This window comes from Dipodomys ordii, unplaced genomic scaffold (genome assembly GCF_000151885.1).
Source record: "Dipodomys ordii isolate 6190 unplaced genomic scaffold, Dord_2.0 Scaffold168, whole genome shotgun sequence".
Lineage (NCBI taxonomy): Eukaryota > Metazoa > Chordata > Mammalia > Rodentia > Heteromyidae > Dipodomys > Dipodomys ordii.
This window is the reverse complement of record NW_012267384.1, coordinates 2,875,549-2,901,742: the sequence shown is the minus strand read 5'-3', so window position 1 is coordinate 2,901,742 and position 26,194 is coordinate 2,875,549. Positions and strand designations below refer to the sequence as shown.

Here is a 26,194-nt window from a genome sequence, read left to right as displayed (position 1 = left end):
GCTTTGAACTAGTTTGAACCACTACTCAGCCTCCTGAATAGCTAGGATTATAAGCATGTGCCACCAGTACCTGGCTCAATAACAACATTTTATTATTTTTGTCAGTTTTTGTTTAGTGGTGAGAAAAGTAGATTGAAGGAAGTCTTGTTCCAAAGCAGTCATATTAGTTATTTTTTTGTAGACTCTGGTCCCAAGAGAATTTTAGTCTTATTTTTGGCTACAAATGAAGTAAATAGGAACAGGAAAACAAGGAAGAAAAAAATTCCATTAGTAGTAATTCACATTTTCTGCGGACTTATTTCTTAGATTACTGAGGGGGTTATTGGAACTGTAATAAACTCTTTCGCTTTTTTTTTTTACTCAGATTTTGTAGCTTTTATTAAATGAAATAGTAACATAATTGTGTTTCACTTGAAAGATAGCTATTGGAATGCCAGTGCAAAGCATGCATTAAATATTCTGGGGGTGAATATTTTAAGAAGTTTGTAAGTCCGTGTTTTCTCACTCTTCTTCATTTTGTCAGTTAATGTTTTTTTTTTTTTTTTTCGGTCCTGGGGCTTGAACTCTGGGCCTGGGCGCTGTCCCTCAGCTCTTCAGCTCAAGGCTAGCGCTCTACCACTTGAGCTACAGTGCCACTTCCGGTTTTCTGTTGGTTTATTGGAGATAGGAGTCTCAAGGTCTCTCCTGCCCGGGCTGGCTTTGAACCGCGATCCTCAGATCTCAGCCTCCTGAGTAGCTAGGATTACAGGCGTGAGCCACCAGCGCCCGGCTTTTGTCAGTTAATGATTATTGAATCTTTTTTTGTCCATGAAATGCTGTACTATTGTTTATGGATTGTATTCCAAAGCACCTACATGTAGTCTATTGGAAAAAGGAATAGTCTTATATGGTGATTTACTGGGTATGCTACTTAATAAATACCAGCTCTAGGCAATTTATACAATTTATACAATCTGGCTTGATCTTATAATGATCTCCACTGTAGATGAGAATGATGAGAAATGAACTCATTGATCTGACTGAAGACTTGGCTGGCAGTGGGTGAAGTCAAGATTCCTAAGAAAGGGCTAAGGGAACTCAGAATATATTTTTTCAAATTACCTATTATGTTGTATATTTATATACAAATATAAGATTTTAGGCAATTTTATTTATGTAATTTCATACTGTATCATATATGTCCTTTTTTAACCATATATGACTTTTTATCTTTGGGGGGTCTTTGCAAATGAAATTTGAGAATATTCAACTTGTGGTTTCATGTCAACTTAGAATTTTATTTTAATTATGAGGCTTGAACTCAGGGTCTGGGCACTATCCCTTAGCTTTTTCACTCAAGGCTAGTATTCTACCACAGTTCCAGTTTTCTGATGGCTAATTGGATATGAGTCTCACAGATTTTTTTTTGCCTGGACTGGCTTTGAACAATGAACTCCAGATCTCAGTCTACTGATCTCAGTAGCCACTATTGTGAGCTACCAGCACCCCACTTCAACTTCAAATTTTTTTCTTTTAACCAACTTAAGAATACCTGTGAAGAATACTTGTGAAGAAAGAAATTCATTGGACTGGTAAATGGACATAGCCTATCAAATGCTACATTTATGTATTTCTGACACCTGATTCTGTATCCAGAATGCATTCAATTTCTAACAATCTTCCCTTAAAAACAAAATTCAAAAGTAAAGTATTTTATATCAAATGGTTATGACATAAAAGTTCTATGTTACCATGGCTATTTGCCAACCACAGATTCTGAAACTTTGTATGCTGTATGTACACACTTACTTTAAAAGGATTTTTGTAAACGTGAGAAAATCGGAGTGTCATGTCAACTTGATTTTCATTTCTTTGGGGCCAGCAATGTTAGCATATTAGATCCCCAAATACGATAACTTAACCATTTCCTTATGGGTGAACACAGATTATGTTTTCTACTGTGGAAAAACAAGGTACATTAATAAAAACTTTTTTATCTTCATTGTATCAGATATTCCTAGAAATCTAGCAAATCTTTCCAGTTCTGTTTTTGACAGAGAGCTATTAACAGATCCGTTTGGATAAATTAATGCCATTAGAGGTATTATCTGTGTCACTGTCAATTCCAGAAGTAAAAATTAGAGTTAAGTTTCTACCTCTTCTGTCCCCTTCCTCCCTAAAAAAAATCAAAGCAGGGTCAATCTTTCTTTTAGGTTTAGTTTCTTTAGTTTCTTAAATCTCCCAGGTGCATTCCCTTCAGAGGCTTGGACCAAAAATATATCGTGTTCTTTGATTAAAAAGAAATCTGGCCAAACGATCTTCCGTTGGGGAGGGAGGGCTGTCCCAAACATTTATTCTCCAACTTGTTACCTGGGGCTCGGAATGGTCACCTGGGAGCGGGGTGACTGCTGGGTGCACTCAGGCTTTTATCTCCCCCGCACACAGAGGGGAAAGGGGTTAAAAGTGTGAATTCCCAGGCAGGACCAAGGAAGGCCTGGCAAAAACAGGGTAACATTCCAGGTGGGTTGTTTTTCTCAACCACGACACCAGGTTGTTTACTCAGAGCTGAAAGTTAAAGAGGAAACCCTTCCGGGCCTCCTCCCTGCTCGCCGGGGGTGGGAGGTGGGGGGAGATCGGCCCTCCGATCTACTTCGGAAAGGAGCCGGACTCTCCTCGGACCTCGGGGGGCGAAGCGGCGAGCCGCCCGCGGAGCGCGCCGCAAGCCCACCCGGGGAGGGACGGGACCATGCCCGAAGATCACCCGAGGGACACCAGCCCTGCGTGGCAAAAGGCCTATATCTATTCAGAAAGTAATATCCGAGGGTGAAAGCAAAGGAGAAGTCCGCTGGATCTGAAATAAATACACACGGAAGCAAAGGAAATCGCAGCCAAAGACGCCGGACGGTGCGCCGCACCTCTCCCCGAGCAAGACGGGGAGGCGCGTGCGGGCGGCCCCGCCCCGCGTCCCTCCCCTACCCCGTCCGGCCCCGCCCCCCTCGCCACCCCAGTTGGGGCGGGGCCCGCCCGCCCGCCACTTCCGAGTAGCGAGCGGAAGCGAGAGATTTGAATTGTCCGGGCCGTTGGTGGAGCAGGCTGCTGCCGGTGGTGGTCCTGCGACCGGACAGCGCCAGCCGCGCGTGACGCGTGTGACGCGGCCGCTTCGCAACCTGAGGCTCGGCGCGCGCGCGCGCGAGGCAACGGCGCAGGTCAGAGAGAGGAACGGGCCCAACGGATGGAGGAGGCGTAGCGGGCTGGACGGACGGACGGAATGGGTAGCGGGGGCCAGGGGCTCCGGAGCGCCTAGCTAGGGACGGGATGCGGGGGGGGAGGGTGTCCGGTGTGGAGACGAGGGGCGCGGGGGGCTGAGGCCGGGAAGTCGGCTGGAGCGCTGGGGTAGCCGCCCCCCCCCCCGGTGTGGCGGTTGCGCCTGAGTGGTGAGAAGTCGGAGGCCTGGCGGCCCACCCCACCCCACCCCTCCCCGAGATTGACTCGTGCCTGTGTCCTTCTCACCCTGTAGTGCTTCCGTTCCCTCGGCTCGGATGCTGATGCCTACAGCCCCGTTGACTCTCGAGCAATCGTCGTCGCAGGTATGGACATCGCGGAGGAAGGGGATGGGGAGGGAGGGAGGGTGTCAGCCGGCGGATGCAAGGGCCCCCCTCCTCCCCTCCATCCCTCCGAAAGAGGGGTGCCCGGGCCGATTCATGACAGCCTTTGGAAATGCCTGGCCAGGGCATTTAAACTGAAACCCGAGCCCCCTTTGTATGTGAAAAACCGGATATTTTCCTTTCACGTTTGACCTTTTTTAAAAAAAAAAACAAAACCAAACCAAAACAAAAAAACCTCCCCTGTACTGAAAAATAAAAGGGAGACTTACTCATTTGCACTGGCTACAGTAACAGCCGTGTTGCACGGGGTCGCAGCTGCTAACAATAGGGAGAAGGTTGGGTTCCAGCGTTGTCCCTGCCCTCTTTCCTCCCTCTATTCATCGCCCAGCTCATAGGTTGTTGAGAGAGTCCTTTGGAAGAATTCTCAGGCCCGTGGGTGCTGTTTGGATTTTTCTTCTTGTTCGTACCATCCTCGTTTCTTTTTTTTTTTTCTGTTTTCTCGGTTTCTGGATGGATTTCCAGCTTGAAATTTTTCTCGATTTCTCTTCTCTTTTCCTTTTCTTTTTCCTTCCCCCTCCTTCCTTTCTTTTTTTTTTCCACGTCGTTTTTCGTGATGAACTACATTCCCTCCCCCCCCCGCCCCCAGACCACAAAATAAAAAGGTCATTCCTTTTTGAAGAGTAAATGTTAAACCATGAGTACGTGTTTAGTAGTTTTGTCTCTTAATGGAAAACTTGTGAGACTAGTTTGGTATTGCTTTACAGGGAAAGATAGTTTATTTTAAGGTTTTAACACTTAACAGTACAGTGTAATTATATGGACATCCTTTTTTAAGTAGCACTTGATATTCAGAATAAAAACATTCCTTCATGTAGTACTGGCAGTTCTTCCTTCCCTCAATTCCTGCTAATAAACTTTTCAGTATACACTAGGAAAAAAAGATTTAAAGAGGAAATATTTAGGATCATTGAAATATTTTTCATAAGACTGCAACAGAGACACTGGCTGTCCCTTCCCAAGGATTGCAAATAAGCATTCTGTTCATTTCAAATATGCCACCTGCAAATAATTGTTTTTATTTTTATTGACTTCTACACCCGAATTTACTTTTCCCTGCCTGGACTGTCATTATGTATTTTATTTCCTTTGTCTAGTCATATCAATGAATTTCACATTTGATTGTGTATGTATATTACTTTAAAGGTTGGTAAATTCTGATTTCTGAACTTCAAATCTTAGAGGCTCTGAATCAGTAGGGTAGAGGGTTGTGTTGAATAGTTTGCGTATTTAACTGAAAGGCAAGAGTTTTAGAGTTTTTAAAACACTGCCTTAGTCTTCCCTATAAAAATGTTCTAATATAGTTGGTTAAATGATAGAGTTGAAAACAGATTGCCATGGTTTGAATCCCAGTTCCATTATCTGACAGTGATGAGACTTTGAGAAAGCTATTTGACCTCTCATTGTACGCCAGTTATCTCAACTGTATAATGGAGATGATACCTTCTTGTAGGATTATTGTGAGTATTAAATTAGCTAATACATTTTCAAACCTTAGAGTGATGTATAGAACATAGTAAATGATACATATTTTATTACAGAGTTGCTAAACTGTACAGATCATAAATTGTCTGCTGTAGATAAAATTTTCAGATAACAAAATAGGGCAAGAAAGTTTCAGTAATTTGTTTTAATACAATCAATAAAGTGTTTGATTAACAGATTTAACTAAAGAATGTGCCATTTATTGTTTTTAGTGTCTATTAGTTGTACAAAGGGATTTCATTATATTTCTAATATAGGCCCATAATATATTTTGATCAAATTCACCCTTTCACATTTTCTTGCCCCTTTCTCCTCTTTTAAAATAACTTTGATGGGTTTTATTCTATTTCCATAAATTCATATAGAGTATCTAAATCATTATTGATCCTCTCTTTATCCTTTCCTTTTACCCTCCTTCATCTAGCTGTTACTTACTCCCAAACAACTCCCATTTTACCTTTATGTCTTTTTGTTGTTACTGTTTTTTTAAGGTCTAGATGCTGTACTTGTCTTTCATAGTCTGGCTTATTTTTCTTAACTCCCTTTTTACCCATTTTCCTTCAGACAGCATAATTTCATTATTCTTGATGGTTGTTTGTGTATATATATATACACATATATATATACCATATTTTCATTGCTCATCAGTTGGTGACTACTTAGGCAAATATGTTGGGTTTTTTTGAATAGAGATGCTATACATAAACATGAGTGATCAGATATCTATTGTATCATGACAAATTCCTTGATTATATCCCAGGAGTTATAGCAGGATCATATGGTAGTTCTGATTTTCATAGTGGCGACATTAATTTACATTTCTAACAACAGTGTATAGAGTTCCTGTTACCCTGGATCCTGGCCAGCATTTGCTTTCTTAATTATTGCCATTCTGATATATGGGATGGTTCTCAGTGTTGTTCTGATTTGCATTTCCTACCTTTTTGAAATGTACTACAGTACTTCTTGACTCTCTGCAGTCTCCTTCTAAGTGTTGCTCCATAAAAATCTCTGAATAGCTTCCTACTGTCTATAATATGTAATTCAAATCTCAACTTTTTCTTTCTTTACCAACTTCTTCATAGTATTGTTTCTTGATTCTATTTCCAAGCAATATGTGGCTTTTAAGCTTTATGAGTATGGAAAAGTAAGTATGAAATCATAAGCTCAGAAGATATTTCAAGTGAGAAAGAAACCATGAGCAGTATTTGTTTATATTCATGAAATTCCAAATGCTTTATATATATTTTCTTAATTCTTATAACCATTTTTATTATACCATGATAAGATGAGAAAATGGAGTAACTTTAGTAAATTTAGTAACTTGAAAACATTTTGTTACTTGAGATGTGGCTAAAGTGATTAGAAGTTCTACTTAGCAAGTGAGAAACCCTTACTTCAAATTCGTGTACAGCCAAGAATGTTTATATTTGATTTCCTTATGAGGCTGTTTTATTTTTTAAAAATGAGTGATATATGCTGTCTACTTAAAAAGTGTTAGAGAATTAAAAAAATCTGTCTTTTCACTTTGAACTATTAAATCTCCATCCTTTTTTACAAAAAAACCTGCCCAATAATGTAGTGTCATCATTGTAAAGACCAGTGGGTTGGTCTGTAAAGTATATAGTATTAGTGTGTTTCTATTGGTAACTATTTCAGAAAAAATGAAAGTATTAGGTTCAGATATATGTATATATAAATAGATACATCTGTATCTAAATAGAGAGATGAGATAGATATTGGAATCTAGACCGTTAACATGATTTCCTCTTGATTTTTGAAGTTGGAATACTTAACTTTGAAATTCAAGCTTCAATGTAAATTTGTGTAACTCAGCTTTATTGCTACAAATATAAAGAAATGGTGGGGGCAAAAGTCCAAATATGGCAAGAGACATCACTCAAGTAGGAGAGTATCTGCCTTGCAAGTATAAGGTCCTGAGGGCAAACCTAATACTACCAAGAAAAATACAACAAAAGTGGCAGCTTTTGAAATTTCCCTAATGTAATATGTATCAATAGACTGTGGGTTCTGCCTCCATGGATTCACCTAATCACTAGAAGAAACTGCATTGATGTGAAACATGTAGACTTTTTTCTTTTTATTCCCTAAACAATAGGGTATATTTACATAGTATTAATAAGTAACCTAGAAATGATATAAAGTCTATTGGAAGTTACAGATAGGTTATTTGCACATACTGAATAGAAGCTAGGTGCTGGTGGAATATACCCTTGTAATCCTAGCTACTCAAGAGGCTGAGATCTGAGGATCATGATTCAAAGCCATCCCTGACAGCAATGTCCAGTCCATGATCAATTAAACACCAAAAAGCCAGAAGTGGAAATGTGGATCAAGTTGTAGAGTACTAGTGTTTTGAACATAAAATCTTAGAGATAGCACCCCTATTCTGAGTTCAAGCTCCAGGACTGGCAATCTAGTGGAATGGGAGGTCCATCTGAAACCAATCACCCAGGGATATCATGAGGATAACTACTTTATTCATTTGATTGCCAAATAATAATATACCATTGCATATGCTATCAAGTGAGATTTAGTAATATCCTTATAAATAGTGCTACTGTAAATATTCGTATGGAAACCTTTTGTCTGGATACCGTTTTAAATTCTGTTGGGTATATACTTAGTAAAGTTACTGGGTAATATGGTAGTTTTTTGTTTTTTTGTTTTGGGTCGGTCATGGGGCTTGAATTCTGGGCCTGGGTTCCGTCCTTCAGCTCTTCAGCTCAAGACAAGCTCCCTACCACTTGAGCCACAGAGCCACTTTCTGTTTTCTGGTGGTTTATTGGAGATAAGAGTCTCATGCACTTTCCTGTCTGGGCTGGCTTTGCTTTGAACCACGATCCTCAGATCTCAGCCTCCTGAGTAGCTAGGATTACAGGCATGAACCACCAGCACCCAGCTTAATATGGTAGTTCTGAAATGTTTAAAACATCGAGAAACTGCCATACTTTATTCCACAATCACTTAGCCATTTGTATCGCAATGTATGTGTACTTCAGTTTTTCCATATCCCCAATACAGTTTTTTTTTTCAGTAATGAGGATTGAATACTGAACAGACAAGCACTCTTCCCCTTGAGCCACACAGCTACTTGCCCATTGTTTTCATTGTTAATATTGTAGATTACCCTAGTGGACATAAATTGGTATATTGTTATGGTTTTGGTTTGTATGTTCCTGTGATGTTTTCATGTTCTTGTTTGCCATTTGAATTTTTCCTTGGAGAAATGTTTACTCACTTTCTCCACTTTTGGCTTTTTACTTGTTGATTAATTGGAGAGAATCTTGGATTTAACTGCTCAAGCTGGCTTTGAAAGAGGATCCTTAGATCTCAGACTCCTGTAGTTTAGCTCTGCTTAAGCTTTTGTTGTCATATCTATCAGTTTTATATTGGACTTTTTACCTTTCATCTACTTTGAGTTAATTTTTTTATATGACATTAGGGTCCCTAACTTCATTTCTTTTTTTTTTTTTTTTTTTGGTTGGTCGTGGGGCTTGAACTCTGGGCCTGAGCGCTGTCCCTCAGCTTGTCAGCTCAAGGCTAGCACTCTACCACTTGAGCTACAGCGCCACTTCCGGTTGGACTTTCCTGCCCGGCTGGCTTTGAACCGTGATCATCAAATCTCAGCCTCCTGAGTAGCTAGGATTACAAGCATGAGCCACCAGTGCCCGGAGAACTTCATTTCTTTTTTGTTGCTATTGTACTCACTTGGAGCATGAACTCAAGGACTGGGTGCTATCCCTGAGCTTTTTTTAATCCCTGTGCTCACAGCTATTGTTCTACCACTGGAGCCACAGCTCATTTTGGTTTTTTGATGGTTAATTTGAGATAAAAGTCTCACTGACTCTTCTTCCCAGGCTGACTTCAAACTTTACTCTTGATCTCTGTATCTTGAGTTGGTAGGAATACAGGTGTGAACTACCTGTGTCTGGCTTCATTTTTTTATGTGTCCATTTTATCATCCAATTTGTTAGAGGTTGTACATTTCCCCTTTGGTCTTGTATTCCTTTTAAAAATCAGTGGACCACAAATGTGTAGGTTTATTTCCAGACTCACCTATTCCTTTATATATCTATCAATAGGCCAGTACCATACCAGTTTGATTAGTGTAAATTTGTGAACTTTGACATTGTCTTAGAGATTGTTCTGACAAGTTATGGTTCTTCATAATGCCATGTTAACTTTAAACATTAGCCCATTAGGATTTTCTTTTTTGTAGGATTTTCTGTTTTGTAGTTTTCACTACTCAAATTTTGCACTTCTTTGGTTAACTTCATCACTGTACTATTGTAAACAGTAGATTGTGAGTTGATGTCAGGTAGAAATATAACACAGTTTTGTGTGTTTATCTTATATACTGTAATTTTGCAATATTCATTTATTAGCTACTAACAGTTTTTCAGTTTTTATTTTATAAATTCTTCAGGATTTTTCTACACATAAGATCAATACTTCTGTGAATAATTACTTTGAGTAATTACCACTCAATTTGTGTACATTTTATTTTCTTGCCTAATTCTAAAATTTTCAGTATGTTGAATAAATAGTGGTAAGAATTGATACCATTTGTTTCAATTCTTTAGGTATAAACATTTAACTTTGAGTATGATGTTAGCTTTTTTCATGCTTTATCTTGCTGAGAATAAACAGGATCTATTCTTAGCTAAGCTGTTGAAATTTTTCTTTAATCATGAAAGCAAGTAAGATTTTTGTCAACTGCCTTCCTACATCACCAGAAAATTGAGATAAGTATGTGACCTTTTTTCTTTATTTTGGTAATAGGGTATATTACTTTGTTTAAAATTTTGAGATGTTGAACTACCTTTGCATACTTGAGACAAATCTTATTCTGTCATGGTAGTAATTAAATTTGTAATTAATAATTGTTTACAATTTTGCATCTGTTATCTATGAGGAATAATTAGTATGTAGTTTTCTGTTACGTCTTTTTCTGGTAATGTTACCAGGATATTGCTAGCATTATAAAAAGAGTTAGAAAATATTTGCTTGTCTTTTGTCTTTGTTGAGTATATAACAATTTCATTGATGCTTTATATCTCTAATCTGTGTTATTTTCCTGTATTAGTTTTGGGCTTTGTTCTTTTTTCTGGTTCCTTTCATTATAAAGTTAAGTTTTAAAGCCTTCTATTTTAATGTAGGCTAATTCCCCTTATGATGTCTTTTTATTCCTTTTTTCTAAGATAATGTTTAATCTCCATATATTCTAGTTCTTCTTTATTTAGTGATTTCTATTATCATTCCATTATGGTTGAAGAAGATAACTGTGATTCCAATCTCATTGAGACTTGGATTCAGGTTTTAGTATGGTCTATCCATAGATAATGTTCCATGCGTATTTGAAAGGAGTATGTTATAATCTGCTACTATTGGATACTGGATAGATTGAGTATTCTTTATATCCATCAGATCTAAAACTATTTCAGCCATTTTTTGCTAAATATTTTAGAGTTCTGGTTAGATAGGAATGTATGTCTATAGCCATAACTTCTTGATGAATTGATCTTTAATCAATTTTTAATACCTTTCTTTGGGTCTTATAACAATCTTTGAGTTATAGTCTACTTTAGCTTCAAACTAATTTAGTCACCTAAGTAACACTTTATTATTCTTTTTCTTTTAACGTACTTGTGTCTCTGGCGCTAATACAAAAACATGGAATGACTTGTATTTTAAGTTCATGTTATGTCCTGTAGTAAGTAGTTACTGATAAGGAAAGATTATTGTTCGCTTAATCTTGATTTCCTCTATGTCTTATTTTATACCCTCTTTTGCTTTATTTAGTTGATACTTTCATAGTGTATTGTTTATTTGTACTTGCTTATATTGCTGAGCCACACTTTCAACTCTAGCCCTTTTTGTACCATTTAATTTTAGATGTAGTATCACTTTTTGCCTTGGGGAGGTACACTTGAGCCAATATCTTCCTATTTTATACTTCCCACTATAACTAGAATGACAAGTGTCCAGCATCACACTCAGTTCCTTCCATTAAGATTGAGTCTAGAGAATTTATTTATTTTTTTATTTATGGCCAGACTGGGGTTTGACCTCAGGGCCTGGGCACTGTCCCTGAGCTTCTTTTGTTCAAGGCTAGCACTCTACCATTTGAGCCATAGTGCCACTTCTGTCTTTTTCTGTTGATGTGTTACTGAGAATCGAACCCAGGGCTTCATGCATATTAGGGACGCACTCTACCATTAAGCCACATTCCCAACCCTGGTTGTGAACCTTTTAGTTCAGACTGGCATAGAACTTTATACCTTCATCTCTGTTTACCTTATAGGTAGGATAACATGTGCATATCGTGTACCAAATTATTGGTTGAGAAAGGAGTAGGTGGGGAGGTCTTAACAAATTTTTATCCAGGCTAGTCTCAAACTGTGATCCTACCAAGAGTAAGAGTAAGGGCTATATTCATAAGTCACACCTCCAGGCATTTTATATGTTTTTTTACTTACATTCTTAGTAGTTACCTTAGGAATTATATTTACTATTTCAAACTTCTAACAATCTAGTTTGATTCCAGGCCATTTAGCATTAGTAATAAATAAAAAGTATACTACGTCTTACTATGTTGTTGTTGCAAATTTGTGCCCATTTTATATTTACTAGTGTTTTCCTCAAACTAATATCCCGATATCTTGATATGATTTGCTGAGTAGACATCATTTTCACAGTTGAATTAACCATGGTACCTTTGTTTAAAAGCAAGTATTTGAGCTTGTGTCTGACCTTTATATTATAGTCTGTTCTTGTTCACATGTATTGTTGTCTTGATTGATTTAGTTCTGTAGAAAGTCATGAAATCACAGTCTAAGATGTCCAACTTTGTCCTTTTAAGAACCATTTTTGCTATTATTGGGCCCTTACATTTTAATGTATATTTTAGAATCAGCTTGTCAATTTCTACTAGAGAGAGAAAGCAAGTACTTTTAATAACTACTATAACTCATCATGGCTTTATTGTGCAATGCTAAGTCATAAAAATATATTTACGCTTTCATATGTATCAGACATATAAAAGTAACATTCAGAATAATATATACTGGACTTTCAAATAACATCTGAGTTATCAAGAAAAGAACTTTACTCACCCACGGTATAACCTCTGTTTTCACTGTATTTGATGTTGGTATAATTTGGGGAGGGGAAGGGAAAAAACAAATTGTTTAAATAGGGATACAGATTGACCCATTGCAACAATGAGATGTACAAGATGCTTTGTCGAAAAATGAACTTTACAATTTAGGTGGGGGGGGTGAGGAGGTGGAGGGGTAGCTGAGGAGGTGGGATAGTAGGGGAAAAACAAAGGAGGAGGAGGCAACAATTCTGGATAAAAAATATACTCATTACCTTGCTCATGTAACTGTAATCCCTTTATATTTTGACAATAAAAAACTTAATTTAAAAAAAGGAATTTAGAGTACATCAATGTACTTTGCACAGAATGGATTTAGCTTTTCTAATTGGTGATTTAGATAATCCCTTGAAAATATTTTTTAAATTGTAGATTAAAAAAAATCAAGTAATTTCCCTTTTTAAGATATATGTGCTTTTCAAGCCCAGTACCAATGGCTCATGCCTATAATCCTGGCTACTCAGGAGGCTGAGATCTGAGGATCACAGTTTAAAGTCAGCCCAGGCAGGAAAGACTCTTCTTGCCACTAAAGCTGCCCCCCCCCCCCAGAAGTTCAAGGACCTTCAGGCCCTTACTTTAAGCCTCAGGACAAGAAAATAAAAGGGAGGGGATTCTAGCTGGTCTTCTGTGTATTTATAATCACATTTCAATTTTGCTATTATCAGTAGGATTAGGAGCTTTCAGACGTGACCAGTGAGTATGACCTGGAGTTTATTTAAATGGTAGATGTCTGGAGAAACGAGAGAAAATTTCTTTCTTGTTTTTGTTATCTATCTCTGTTTAACAAATTCTTCTGGTTTAAATAAACTTTGTGGTTTAAAACAATATAACTTGTGGGTCAGGATTTTGGAAGGAGCTTAACTGTTTCCTTCAAAGCTGCGGTCCAGGTTTAGTCAAATGAATAGTTGATTGGACCTCAAAGATCTGTTTCTAAAGTATCTCATTGTTATGGCTGAGGGTAAAAGATCTTCTTTTTACCTAGTGGGCTCCACATGAAGCATCTTAGAGGTCTTTGTAATATGGCAATGTGTCATTTTCTCCAGAGGGTAGCTTGTGACATAGTAAAGAAGGATGTCACAAAGTCTTTTATGAACTAGTCATGTACTGTCACTTCTGCCATAGACTTTTTTTGGTGAAACCAAATCCTAATCCCTCACCACATTCACAATGATGGAAGTGGGCCATCAGGCTCCCTCTTCTAAAAGGAACATCAAACTCTGAGCATACTAATTAATCAACTAGAGTTAAATAATGAGGTTAGAATCAGAATATCTCTTGACAGTGATTTCCTTCCCTTGAGGAAGAGAACAAACAGTTAATTTGACCTTATTTTTAAGACTGTTACTTAAATACATACCTAAAAACCAGTGTTTTCTTTATTCTCCCAAAGAAATCTTAAATCATATTTGACCTGGGAACCAGTGGCTCATGTCTAATCCTAGCTACTCAGGAGGCTGAGACCTGAGGATCATGGTTCAAAGCCAGCTCAGGCAGGAAACCTTAACTCCAATAAAAACTACTTAGAAAAAGCCAGAAGTGGTACTGTGGCTCAAGTGGTAGAGTGCTATGCTAGAATTGAGCAAAAGAAGTGCTAGGGCCTGAGTTCAAGCCCTAGTTACAGCCCCCACCAAAAGAAAAACCATACTTGAAGGAAAACACCTTAAACTATAAAATCCATCTAAACATATGTGCAAATGGTCCTTTTTTCACTGTTTACTGCTGCTGTTTGAGATTAGTTTGAAATGAAAATCATCTTTTTTTTTTGCTGGTCCTGGGACTTGAACTCAGGACCTGGGCTCTATCCCTGGCCCTCTCTGTGCTTCAGGCTAGCACTCTTCCCACTTGAGCCACAGTGCCACTTGTCTTTTTCTGTTTGTGTGGTACTAAGGAATCGAACCCAGAGCTTCATGCATGCTAGGCTAGCACTCTACAACTAAGCCACATTCCCAGTCCCTAGAATATAACTTTTTATGAAAGCACAAAAAATGTGAGAAAAATACATATTTAGAACAAACTACTTAAAGTCAGTACGAAAAGCAAATTCGTATAAGAAAATGTGAGTTTAATTGGGTTAATCAGTATTCATAAAATAATCAGTGTTAGGTTCAGTATCTTAAGGTTTCCTGGCAATCTTCAGTTTAGCTTTTAATTCAGTATACTGTTGGGTTTGTTGGTTTATGTTTGTGCACTTCTATTTCTATGTGAAGTTATCACTTACAGGCTAGTTCATTCTCACATAGAAGCTCTGTGAACTGGGATAGGTTATTTTTTATTTTGCGCAGAGTTTATATAAACTCATGCTGACCTGGATTTGCTGGCTTGAAAACTCTCCCTGTCTCAGTGTCCCAAACACTCTGAATTCACCATGCATCATCCCACCCACTTGTTCTTAGATTGTTTTGCAACTGTAAAAAAATTGTTACATTAAACTAGTAGCATCCCACTTGATTTCTATGAGTTTGAGTAGACTTTGACTCAACCTTTGGTAAAGTGAAACTTTGGTGTTAATATTGTATCTTCCTGTTTTTGATCTTTTAGGAGAAATATAACAGTAATGATTTAACTTGTATAGATTAATAAAAGAATTGTTGTATAGAAATATAAATGACATTACTACTGATGTGTCTTAGGAAATGTTACATATTGGTAAAATTTTGAGCAGAAAGTAAATAGAGTTCTTTGACATAGGAGTTGTAGTTCTGGGATACAAATTTTGTCTTAACAAATCAAGGGGAAAAAAGACTTGATTATATGTAACATAAGCTTAGGTTCTATGTTAGGATAACTATAAGTCCCTTTTGTTTTTATTTTAAGCACTATTTGAATGTCTAGCTGGAAATTTGAAAATCTAGACAATCTTTTTTGTATAGGATTTACTGCACATAGCAAAGTATCCTGCAAATCTAGCACTTTCAATAGTCATTTTATTTTATTTTCAATAGTCATTTTAAATGTTTTAATATTTAAACATTCCCTCCAGTTCTAAAAAATGTCCTCAAACTCTTGTTGAGAACTACTGGTCTTACATATGTGAAAGCTGAGGTAAGAAATGAAGTACTGTACTATGAAATTGTTAACATTATTAATCATGCACTGCCTGCTTCTTATTTTTCCTAGTAAAATGAATGAAAATAAACCTGGAGACTCACAGAACCTAGGTAAGTAACTATATTTAAACTATTTTCATGATAATCTTTTTAGAATGTTGCCAGCTAATAAGAATGAATTTTCTTACACATGCGTAGTTCACATGTACATGTACTGAAATATGCTATTGTGTGTATTCATTTCCATAAACAACTCTTTATGAGAGGGCTCTGCCCAATTTTATTTGTATTCTATATGTATAACAGATATGGTTTGTACCTGAATAAAGCAGGTCTATGTATTTTATTTTTTTTTTATTTATTTTTTGTCAGTTCTGGGGCTTGAACTCAGCCTGGGCGCTGTCTCTCGGCTCTTCAGCTCAAGGCAAGCATTCTACCATTTGATCCACAGCACCACTTCGGTTTCTGATGGTTTATTGAAAAATAAGAGACTCACAGACTTTCCTGCCCGGGATGGCAATCCTCAGATCTCATGTCTGTAATCTTAAGAAATCTATTTTTAAAACAGTGTAACAAAATTAAATGGTTATAGAACAAGTTAAACAATAATTTAACCAAGTTAAAAAGGAAAGGAAAACTTCTAGGAACACAAGTCTCTCCAAAGATACGTTTCTTTTGGTTTGTGTTTAATGTTTTCTTCATTTGCTTTAAAAAGCTACTACTGACTTGCTATCATGAAAGATGAGTCATCTAAATTATCCAATTTTTCAGTTTTTGTTGATCTCTACAAATAATACACTTAAGCTGGGTGCTGGTGGCTCACACCTGTAATCCTAGCTACTTAGGAGGCTGAGACTTGAGGAACAAAGTTCAAAGCCAGCCAGGGTAGGAAAGTCTGTGAGACTCTTTTTCTTCAAGTGACCATCAGAAAACTGGAAGTGACACTGTGCCTTGAAATGGTAGTATGCTAGCCTTGAGCAAAAATTACTCAGAGACAATTTCCGGGCCCTGAGTTTAAGCCCCATGACCAACAAAAAATAAAATAATAATATACTTTAAATTTTACATATACTGTCTGTTGACTGTCTTACTTTGGATGATGAACTATACTCCTAAAATCTCTAGGCTTACTTATTTTGTATCAGCTATTCTAATGCTTTCAAAATTTTATATATATATAGCCATAGCCATAGCCCCTCTGTACATCATCACCTTTATAATAACAATAAATAAATGAAAAAATAGAAAAAAGTTCATTATTATAATAAATAAAACCAATGTCATTTGGTAAAGTAGGAGGTAAAAATAATGACTTCAGAACAACTTAACTGAATTTTTTTACTGTGTTTTGTTACTTTAAATGTTCGTGCCAGTACTTGGGCTTGAACTCAGGATCTCACGCTCTTCTTAGCTTTTGAGCCACTTCAGGGCTAGCTTGAACTCTACACTTCCACTTCCTTTACTGGGGTGTTTTTATTTTTTTTAAATTTTGGTTTAGATTTTGTTTGTTTGTGCCAGTTCTGAATCTTGAACTCTGGACCCGAGCTCTGTCCCTGACTTTTTGTGCTCAAGGCTAACATGCTACCATGTAAGCCACAGCTCCATTTCTGGCTTTTTGGTGGTTAATTGGAAATGAGTCTCACAGACTTTGCTGCCTGAGCTGTCTTCAAACCATGATCCTTATATCTCAGCCTCTTGAATAGCTAGGATTATAAGGATTACCAATACCCATTTTCTTTCAATGAGTTTTAAAGATAAAAAATTTTAAATAAGGTGATCATGATGCAATATACGTATAAACTGATACATTGAATGGTAATCCCTTTGTACAACTACTTAAAGATAAAAATACAGTTTTAAAAGATAGCCAAATAAAAATACAGAAGTTGTCTGCTTATTTATAAAGCTCCATGCTTCAAAACTAGTAGATTCCTAGCTCACGCCTGTAATCCTAGCTATTCAGGAGGCTCAGATCTGAGGATTGTGGTTCAAAGCCAGCCTGGGCTGGAACATCCATGAAACTCTTATCTCCAATAAACCACTAGAAAACCAGAAGTGGCGCTGTGGCTCAAGTGGTAGAGCACTCGCCTTGAGCTGAAGAGCACAGGGACAGCGCCCAAGCCCAGAGTTCAGGCCCCACGACTGACAAAAAGAAAAAAACTAGTGGATTCCTTATCTAGAGTCTCATATTATTTTGAGATCTTTCTTTTTTTAATATAGGTTGTATGAGCCTAAAAACTAGCCAGAGGTAAAAGTTTAAAGCTTCTGGTCTTTTTGAGCATTCAGAACATCCATGGGAGCCTGGCACTCTAGGATCTCTTTGTATATACTGTTACTTTTTAGAACTTTTATTCCCCTAGGTCTCAGCTTTTCCCATCCTTTTCTTTTTGGTCTCTGCTGCTTGCAGCTGTCTGACATCATTTGTCCTAGGCTTTTGCTACTAGTTTGTTAGCCCTGAGAAAGTTCTAAGGCTGGCAAAAGAATAGCTAGCATATACTGATAGTCTGATTCCATCTGGTGTGTACCTCTTTCCTCAACTGTTTTTGGGAAAGCCAGATGACATACTGTGAGTAGTCTTCCTGAGAAGCCTAGAAGGCAAGGGCCTGAGGTTTCTTGCCAACACACAGGAGGAACTGTAGCCAAAAGCACATGAGTAGTAGTAGATCCCACAGCTGGGATACCTTCAGCTAAGATCTAGCTGATACCCTCAACTATGATCCTCTTGATCATGGGGCTAAGGCCCCATTACTCAGAACACTGCCACATAGCTCAAAATAATTGCTTTTCTTTGGGACAAAGGTCTGTATTATTCCGTCTTGGTCCAGCAAGCCTATAAAATTTACATGGATCACTCAAGGACCTAGGCCCAAGCTAGAAATGTTTATAGTAAGAGAGTAAATTAAAATGTCTTCATCAACATTTTGAGCAGCTTATTCTCCATTAAGAATTATTCTAATTTTTAAAGTTTATTGTACTCCAGAGCATCTAAAAGTGGATCCTGATGGTTTTTCTTTTTGCAATTTCATCAGCAGTGGAAGAATGGAGCTTTGCAATTCCCTAATATATCATGTTCAGTGATGCTATCCTTAGATTGCCCTTTTAATTATGTGCTGGAATCCATGAGAAATGTCTTTATATTTATTATATTTTAGAAGTAGGTATTGCCAATGACAGTGCAATGTGATTTGCTTTCAAAGCATTTAACATATCAAGTCAAAGAAGCATCAGTTGCTCATTTAAAAATTTTAAGTATTTTATTTATATGTTTACTTTTTCACTATTAGCTTGTGTTTTCTGTCGAAAAACTGATGACTGTCCTTATAAATATGGAGAGAAGAAAACAAATGAGAAATGGAATCTCACTGTACATTACCATTGTTTGGTGAGTATAACTTAGAATTCTAGAAAGTTGGTGTGCTTAAGAGAAATTAGTCAGACAACTTTTTGAGAATCATTTAACATACCTATAAAAATGTCATTTTTTTGTATATCAAATTTTAAGCTTCTGAAATTACATGTATATGTAAAAGACTTGTACATGTATGTGTAAATGACTTGTCATCAGTACCAATATGTCTTAGTGGAATAAAGGATTTGTTAGGTCTATATAAGATATGTTGTTTTTACCACTTTCTTATTTCTTCTGTTTATATTGCTAAATTACAGAGAAAACTTGTTTAAAGGTTCAGGAAATAGAAGAATTGTATTTTCATTTTACAGAGTACTTGGAAGGAAAAGTTCTGGCTAAAGGTAATTAATATTACTTGAAAAGGAAGTAGTATAGATCACTGAAAAGAAAGCAAAAGAATGAGAATTAAATCTCTCATTTGTTTTCTCTTCCCTGTACGAACTTTACATTTTATTAACTCAGAAATGAATGAATTAATGCACCATTATAATCATTCGTAGGCTGAAGATTTTGTTATTAGCTAAATAGATCTGCTACTTATTCATGAGATTATAATCAAGATGTCAGCCAGGGGATGTCAGAGTGGTGGATTACACGGGTAATCACAGATACCCAAGTAGTATAAATCAAGAGGATCATAGTTCAGGATATCAGCTAGATCTTAGCTGAAGGTATCCCAGCTGTGGGATCTACTACTACTCATGTGCTTTTGGCTACAGTTCCTCCTGTGTGTTGGCAAGAAACCTCAGGCCCTTGCCTTCTAGGCTTCTCAGGAAGACTACTCACAGTATGTCATCTGGCTTTCCCAAAAACAGTTGAGGAAAGAGGTACACACCAGATGGAATCAGACTACCAGTAAATTTGTGGAACATATTTTTAAACCTGCCATCATTCATTTTAAGATTCTTCAGTATTCACTAAATATATTTCTTGGTGGTTCACTAAAGATGCTGTGTTGTGTCTCAGATAATCTATGAGTTAAAGACAGAACCTAATCATTTTGTATCATGCTTTAAAGGAACATGAACCTGGCATTTTAATATGTTTGTAAGCTCTGCAATCTACAGTAGAAAATGAAATAAATTTACTTTCTTTGAGGGCATTTGTTTTTTATGTAGTGGAGCTAAAACTATTAGGACATTTTTCATTTAATTCATAAGTAATATGTATCAACTGTATTTCAGGACATTAATGAAAACTTCTCTAATTACAACTCAGTCAAAGTGGATATTTTTGTTTTTGTTTGTGCTGGAACTGGGACTTGAACTCAGAACCTGGCTGCTGTTCCTTAGTTTTTTTTCATTCAAGGCTAGTGTTCTACTCCTTGAGCCATGCTTTCCACTTCTTGCATGGGCTTCTAACTAATCCTCAGATCTCAGCCTTTTGAATAGCTAGGTTTACAGGCATCATCTGATCTACAAGCACCCAGCTATTGAATTAAAAAAAAATGAAGTATTTGTTGTACATGCCAAAATTCCTCTATATTCTGTCTTATTAATAAATTAGTATAATACTTCAGAAAATATATTGATCACAGATTTGCCATGTTTAAGATTCAAATAGACAAATAGAATCTGTTTGAACTGAATCTGTCTTCTCATGAACTCTAGGATACTATAGATGAAATAGTAGATAATAGGATCATTCTCCTACTCACTTTATTACTTGTCCATTATCTACATGATCACTACTATGAAATATGCAAAAAAAGACTATATAGGTCTTCATAAAGTCTGTAAATAGAGACAATCTGTTAAAGCTTTAGTGTTTAAATCATCCTGCATAAGATTCTAGAAGGTTAAATATACAGTCTTAGTTTGCAAGCCAAGATTTTTTATTCATATTCTACACTTTTCTTGATTTACGCTTCCATCGTTTATGTAAACTATGAAGTTAAAAATGACTGTTTTTCTTTCTTCCCTCCCTCCCTCCATTCCCTTTCTTCCTTCCCTCCCTCCCTTCTTTTTTCTCTTTTTCTGCTCTTTCTTCCTGGAATACTTTTGGAATCAGTTGGGACATACAGATTGTTCATTTAAACATAAAATGTCTTTCAAAGTGTGATAGCTTCTTTGCAAAATTTTTTTTATAATAGATATTTGAAATTTGAGTCATTTGATGTCTATTTTTATTGAAATTATTGAGTACATATATAATTCTCTCTCATTCTCTCCCTGTCCACCTCTCTCGCTCTCTTTTTCTCCCTCTGTCCCTCTCCCTCTCCTTCTGCTTCTCCTTCTCCATGCTAGTTTGGGTTAATTTTCTAATTGAGAATGTATTCACAGTTAATGTCAAGTGGAATTTGGCAGAGAGGTAAAGAAGAAGAAGGACTTTATGGTTTTCTAATAGAAGATATCAAAAAGGAAGTGCATAGAGCTTCTAAACTGGCAAGTAATTTTTTTGTTCACTATATTAAATACTACAAATATTGTCAATACTTGAGAAAACTCATCAGTTTCTCTACTGGAAATTGTGACTTCAGTTTTATGTTGCAGTGTATATTTGTATCAGATATTAATGGTAAGTTGCAGTAAAACCTTGTGATTTTGAAAGTGAGAGTTTAACTGCACCTCCTTATCTTCTTCAGTTTCCATCATGTTATTCACTCTTAAATCAGAATTGTGACCCATAGTTCTACTCTGCTGATCTACAAACCTTTAATCTTGAAGAAACTGAAATATAGTAGATTCAAGGGAGATTCAAATAGTATAATTCCTTAAAAAGGCAAAGTCAAAGTTCAACAAAATAAACCCCACCAAACAGGTATTTGAGGGTAGGCTCCGGTCAAGGGGAGGGAGAAGGATAGAGGAATGAAGAGAAGAATACAGTCAAGAATTCAATGTTTATCCTTCAAAATTAAGAATAGTGAGATGGGGGAGGAATTGGGAGGAATGGGTGAGAATGTTGAAAAAGGTGACATTGATCAAAACACATTCTATTCATAAACTGCTTTGTTAAATGACAACTCCTTTGTGCAACTTCTCAAAGATAAAATAAAAACTCAATCTTTAATGATAATCTTGTGATTAAGGGTGGTCTTTGGACCTCCCTTACAGTTTAAAATTACCAAATTTCTTAAAGTATTTGAATCCTGACTTAAGTATGTTGTGAAACTTCTGAAAAGGAATCTTGCCTGCCACTCCTCCTCCCCACCCCTTTTATTAAAATAGAATTCCTTGTGTCAGTTCACTGGGCAGATCTTAGATTAGCAAAAGGATTTCCTATATTTTGAGGAGTTAAAAAGTAAGATTGTAGTTCCTAAATTAATACCCATTATAAAGGCCAACTTAAAGTATACCAAGACATTTCAGATACATCTGTGTATTCTAATTATCAATAGTCTTTCTTTATAACCACTGTTATAAGTTGTAGCAGTGATACAGCATTTGTTTCCTAAGATTTCCGTAACAAAATTAAAGAAATATATTCTTAATTTTTGAAGACCAGAGTTATAATGCAACATTACAAAAGGTTGATCCCTTCCAGAGATTCTGAGGGAGAATTTGTTCTATGCCTCTTGCATTCCTTCTGCTATTTGCTTGTTTGTAGCAATATAACTTCAATCTCTGCTTATGTCTGACATATTTTCTGAGTGTCTACCTCTTTTATGAAACACATAAGTCATAGGATTAGGACACCTTTATTACAGGCTCATCTCTTGAGATCCTTAATTTTATTTGCAGATAAACTATTTCCATATAAGTTGAATTGACAGATGCTAGAAGTTAGAACTTGATGCATTCTTTTGGAGACCAGCAGTAAACGTACTACAGATGTCTTAAGACTTTTTGATTTTGGTTAGGTTAGCTAGGTAATCTGAGCTAAATTGTTAATTTTTTTTTTTACCCAATAAGTTTTATTATTGTTTTCCTATGATTCATGCTTTCTGTTGAGATTTCAGTACAACTGTCATGTATAGCTATTATGTTTATAAACCCTTCATTTTGAAGTATTTTAGCAGGTGAGAAGGAAAAGCTTCCTTGTAGCATTTTACATTTTCAGTACATTTCTTTACTATCACACCTGTTAGTGATGAGAATAATTTTTAGTCTGCCCAAAAGGAATATTTATTAATAACCTTGATTATATAATAAAAATTTTATATTGTCGTTCTATTTCCATGTATCTTCTAGAAATGCAGTGTCTGCAAGAAAAGTGGCGCTTCAATTGGATGTGTAGCACCTCGATGTAAACGAAGTTACCATTTACCATGTGGACTTGAGCGAGAATGTATTTTCCAATTTACTGGCAATTTTGCGTGAGTTACTTATTAAATATAAAACATGAATGTTAAAAAATAGTGGAAAATAGATATCTCAAACATATTTCAAAGTTACTCTTTTTAATCTATACCGAGCTTATACATTTTTACTTATGTAAAGACTCTCCATAATAAATTATATTGTTTAATATATTTTCCTCTGCATGCTAAATATTGAGAATTTCAGTGTCTAGAATGGGACTAATAATACTTACCTTCACCTTTCATCTCTAGGATATGGCGTTGAGCTGTTAAATTCTAGATTAAGTCACTGTTTAGAATTAACTCATTCTCTCTCCTCCCCCCACACTATTTGATTTAGTCCCAAAAGAATAAATATTATACCCTGGAATACCCCTGGAAATATTTGCTTTCAGAGTACAACTTCACGATTTTAGAAATTTTGGCATTTTGGTATCATGAGTGTTTTATTTCAAGTCTTCATATTTAGACCTATCATTAGACTTCTTCATATTTAGACCTATCATTAGACTTACATTTAAGAACAAAAAACAATTGGGAAAAAACAAATGGGAACAAAGTGGGTTAGGTTTTTAATAGGTTTTTAATTTGTATTTCATTTTGTGATTAAAACCTTTGTGTAAATTTCAGCCTCAGTTTTACATAATGTCAAGTAGAGTAGTATGTACTCAGATGTTGAATACAAGAGTACATATTGCTAACAACATTACCAATGTTAACAAAATTCTGTATGAGGTAAGTCTGAACTACTAAAGTTTATATTTTGGGGGTCTAGCTTTTCTTTCTTACAGATTGTAAACATTATTTGTAGTGCCATGTTTCTAGTCTTATTTTAGATTAATGACTTTTCTCCTTACTATTGTGAGTTGTAATATGTAGCCCAATAATGTTTTGTATTCCATTACATATTATTCTTAAATAACTTGTATTCTTAGGTCATTTTGTTGGAGTCATCGACCTATTCAGATAACTACATCTAATAATTATAGAGACTCCTTACCATGCACCATTTGTTTGGAATACATTGAGCCTATACCTACTTACAGTGTATTACAAAGTCCTTGTTGTAAAAATGCATGGTTTCATAGAGACTGTTTACAGGTAAGATATGTTTTATAAGCTTTTACTTACAAAATGTGTTGCTTACTGATTTGAGTTTTAAATAAGAATTGGTGTGTGTATTCTAGTTCTATTTTTAACTTTTATGTCAATTTGTACCTTATTTCAAATAAAACACTTAACCCATTCAGTTGTATAATTAACATTTTAATAAATAGTTGAAAGGCAACTTTTTTTTTGTGCTGTTGTCTTTTTTTTTTTTTTTTAACATACTAGGGCTTGATCTCCAGGCCTTGTATTATCAATCAGTTTTTTCCACTCATAGCTGGTACTCTACCATTTGAGCCACATCTCCACTTCTAAGATAAAAATTTTAATATATATATGTAAATTTACACAAATTTGCTTTTATTCTAAGGATTTTGTATTCCACAGTGACTTAAAAATCCTAAATTCCACTTATATTTAAGCTAGGAACCCAGGAAATGATAAAATTGGTAGCAAACTAACCATTAAGAGGCTATTGTTGATTTATTTTATTTTTAGACTACCAAGGTGAGCATGTTAGTATATGTCTATAATCCTAGTACTAGGGAAGCAGATGCCGGAGGTTCACAAGTTTAAGGCCAGCCTAGGCTGGCTACACAATAACTCCTTTACAGGGATCTGGTTCTGTTACTGACTTAAAGCTATTTCTTCTTTTAAAGTAACTTTTAATGTCAAGCTTAAATGACTAGTTTTCAAATAAATAAAATATTATGAAACACAAAATTGAGACTAGGAATATTAGCTAGATGAGGCTTCTGTAGTGTTTGTGAAGTGCTGGGTTCTATGCCTACAATGCAAATCAACAAGCATTAAACACCATTACTCCTTGGATATGAAAAATCCTGATATTTTATAACTGTCACAATATTAATAATGTCAAAGATAGCCTGAGGCCTGTGGCTCACATCTGTATTCCTAACTACTCAGGAGACTGAGATCTGAGTATCATAGTTCAAAGCCAGTACAATCAGAAAAGTCCCCATGAGACTCTTATCTCCAATTAACCACTGAAAAAGAAGTGGAGCTCCAAGTGGTATAGGTATGTGCCACTATTCCTGGCACAAGGTAATTTTTGCTTCTAACTTGGGGTTTTCTAATATTTCTTCAATAAACTAGTAAGGCTCTTCTAACTGGAAATAAAAACTAATGTTATAAATAGTATGTTATGTATCTTGTAGCAATGTAAAACAGTTCTCAGGATTTCCTTTTGCAGATGTTATATCTAGATACTAAGGATTTCTACATAAATCATAATATAAAACAGAGAACACTGCCATTAAGACAAATGTGTAATTTATATATTATAAAAATTGGAAGGGGGCTGGGAAGTTGGTTTAGTGGTAGAGTGCTTGCCTCGCATGCATGAGGCCTTGGGTTCGATTCCTTAGCACCACATAAGGAGAAAAAGCTGGAAGTGGTGCTGTGGCTCAAGTGGTAGAGCGCTAGCCTTGAGCTGAAGAGCTGAGGGATAGCGCCCAGGCCCAGAGTTCAGGCCCCACGACCGGACCCAAAAAAAAAAAAAGAAAGAAAAAGCTCTTCAGGTTTTAGTAGTGGGAATAAGAATCACTGGCATGTAAGATATTTTCATATTAAGTAAAAATAGTACATGTCCTGTTATATAATTCATAACCTGATAAAAGACTTCTTCATTTTTCCTCTGTAGGTTCAAGCAATAAATGCTGGAATATTTTTCTTTAGGTGTACAATATGTAATAATAGTGAGATCTTTCAGAAAGAGATGTTGAAAATGGGAATTCATATTCCTGAAAAGTGAGTAACATTTAGCTTTTTGACAAAAGCAGCAAGGTATTTCTAATGTTGGATTTAATGTCTGATTATAAGTAATTGTGGGAAGGTAGCTGTTTCACATGGGGAAATATGAAGACTTTTCCCAGAGAGTCAGGTTTTTTAGAGAGCATAAATGTAAATGTTTTATTAGTTGATTTATTCTTTCCTAGTACCATCTTTGTTCAACTTGGGTTGATTTCAACATAGTCTTTAAAATGGTATTTATATATTTTCTAAATGATCTGATGTTTAAGATGAGGAATTCAGAAATAGTAATAGTAGAGCTGAAATTAA

At 36.0% G+C, this 26,194-nt stretch overlaps 1 protein-coding gene across 3 annotated transcripts in view; it reads left to right on the top strand.

Moving 5' to 3' along the window:
* Window positions 1-3,057: 3,057 nt before the first annotated feature.
* Window positions 3,058-26,194, top strand: part of G2e3 (G2/M-phase specific E3 ubiquitin protein ligase) — a 43,073-nt gene continuing 19,936 nt past the window's right edge. For 2 of the 3 annotated variants that reach the window (XM_013033471.1, XM_013033469.1), the window contains exons 1-8: window positions 3,058-3,185; window positions 3,497-3,566; window positions 15,427-15,467; window positions 18,641-18,738; window positions 21,048-21,149; window positions 22,896-23,020; window positions 23,941-24,106; window positions 25,776-25,882. In XM_013033471.1, the coding sequence (XP_012888925.1) occupies window positions 15,431-15,467; window positions 18,641-18,738; window positions 21,048-21,149; window positions 22,896-23,020; window positions 23,941-24,106; window positions 25,776-25,882 (635 nt within the window). In that variant the 5' untranslated portion in view covers window positions 3,058-3,185; window positions 3,497-3,566; window positions 15,427-15,430. Of the gene's footprint in view, window positions 3,186-3,232; window positions 3,252-3,496; window positions 3,567-15,426; window positions 15,468-18,640; window positions 18,739-21,047; window positions 21,150-22,895; window positions 23,021-23,940; window positions 24,107-25,775; window positions 25,883-26,194 lie in introns of those variants that run through there. The other variant, XM_013033470.1, reaches the window with a different exon arrangement.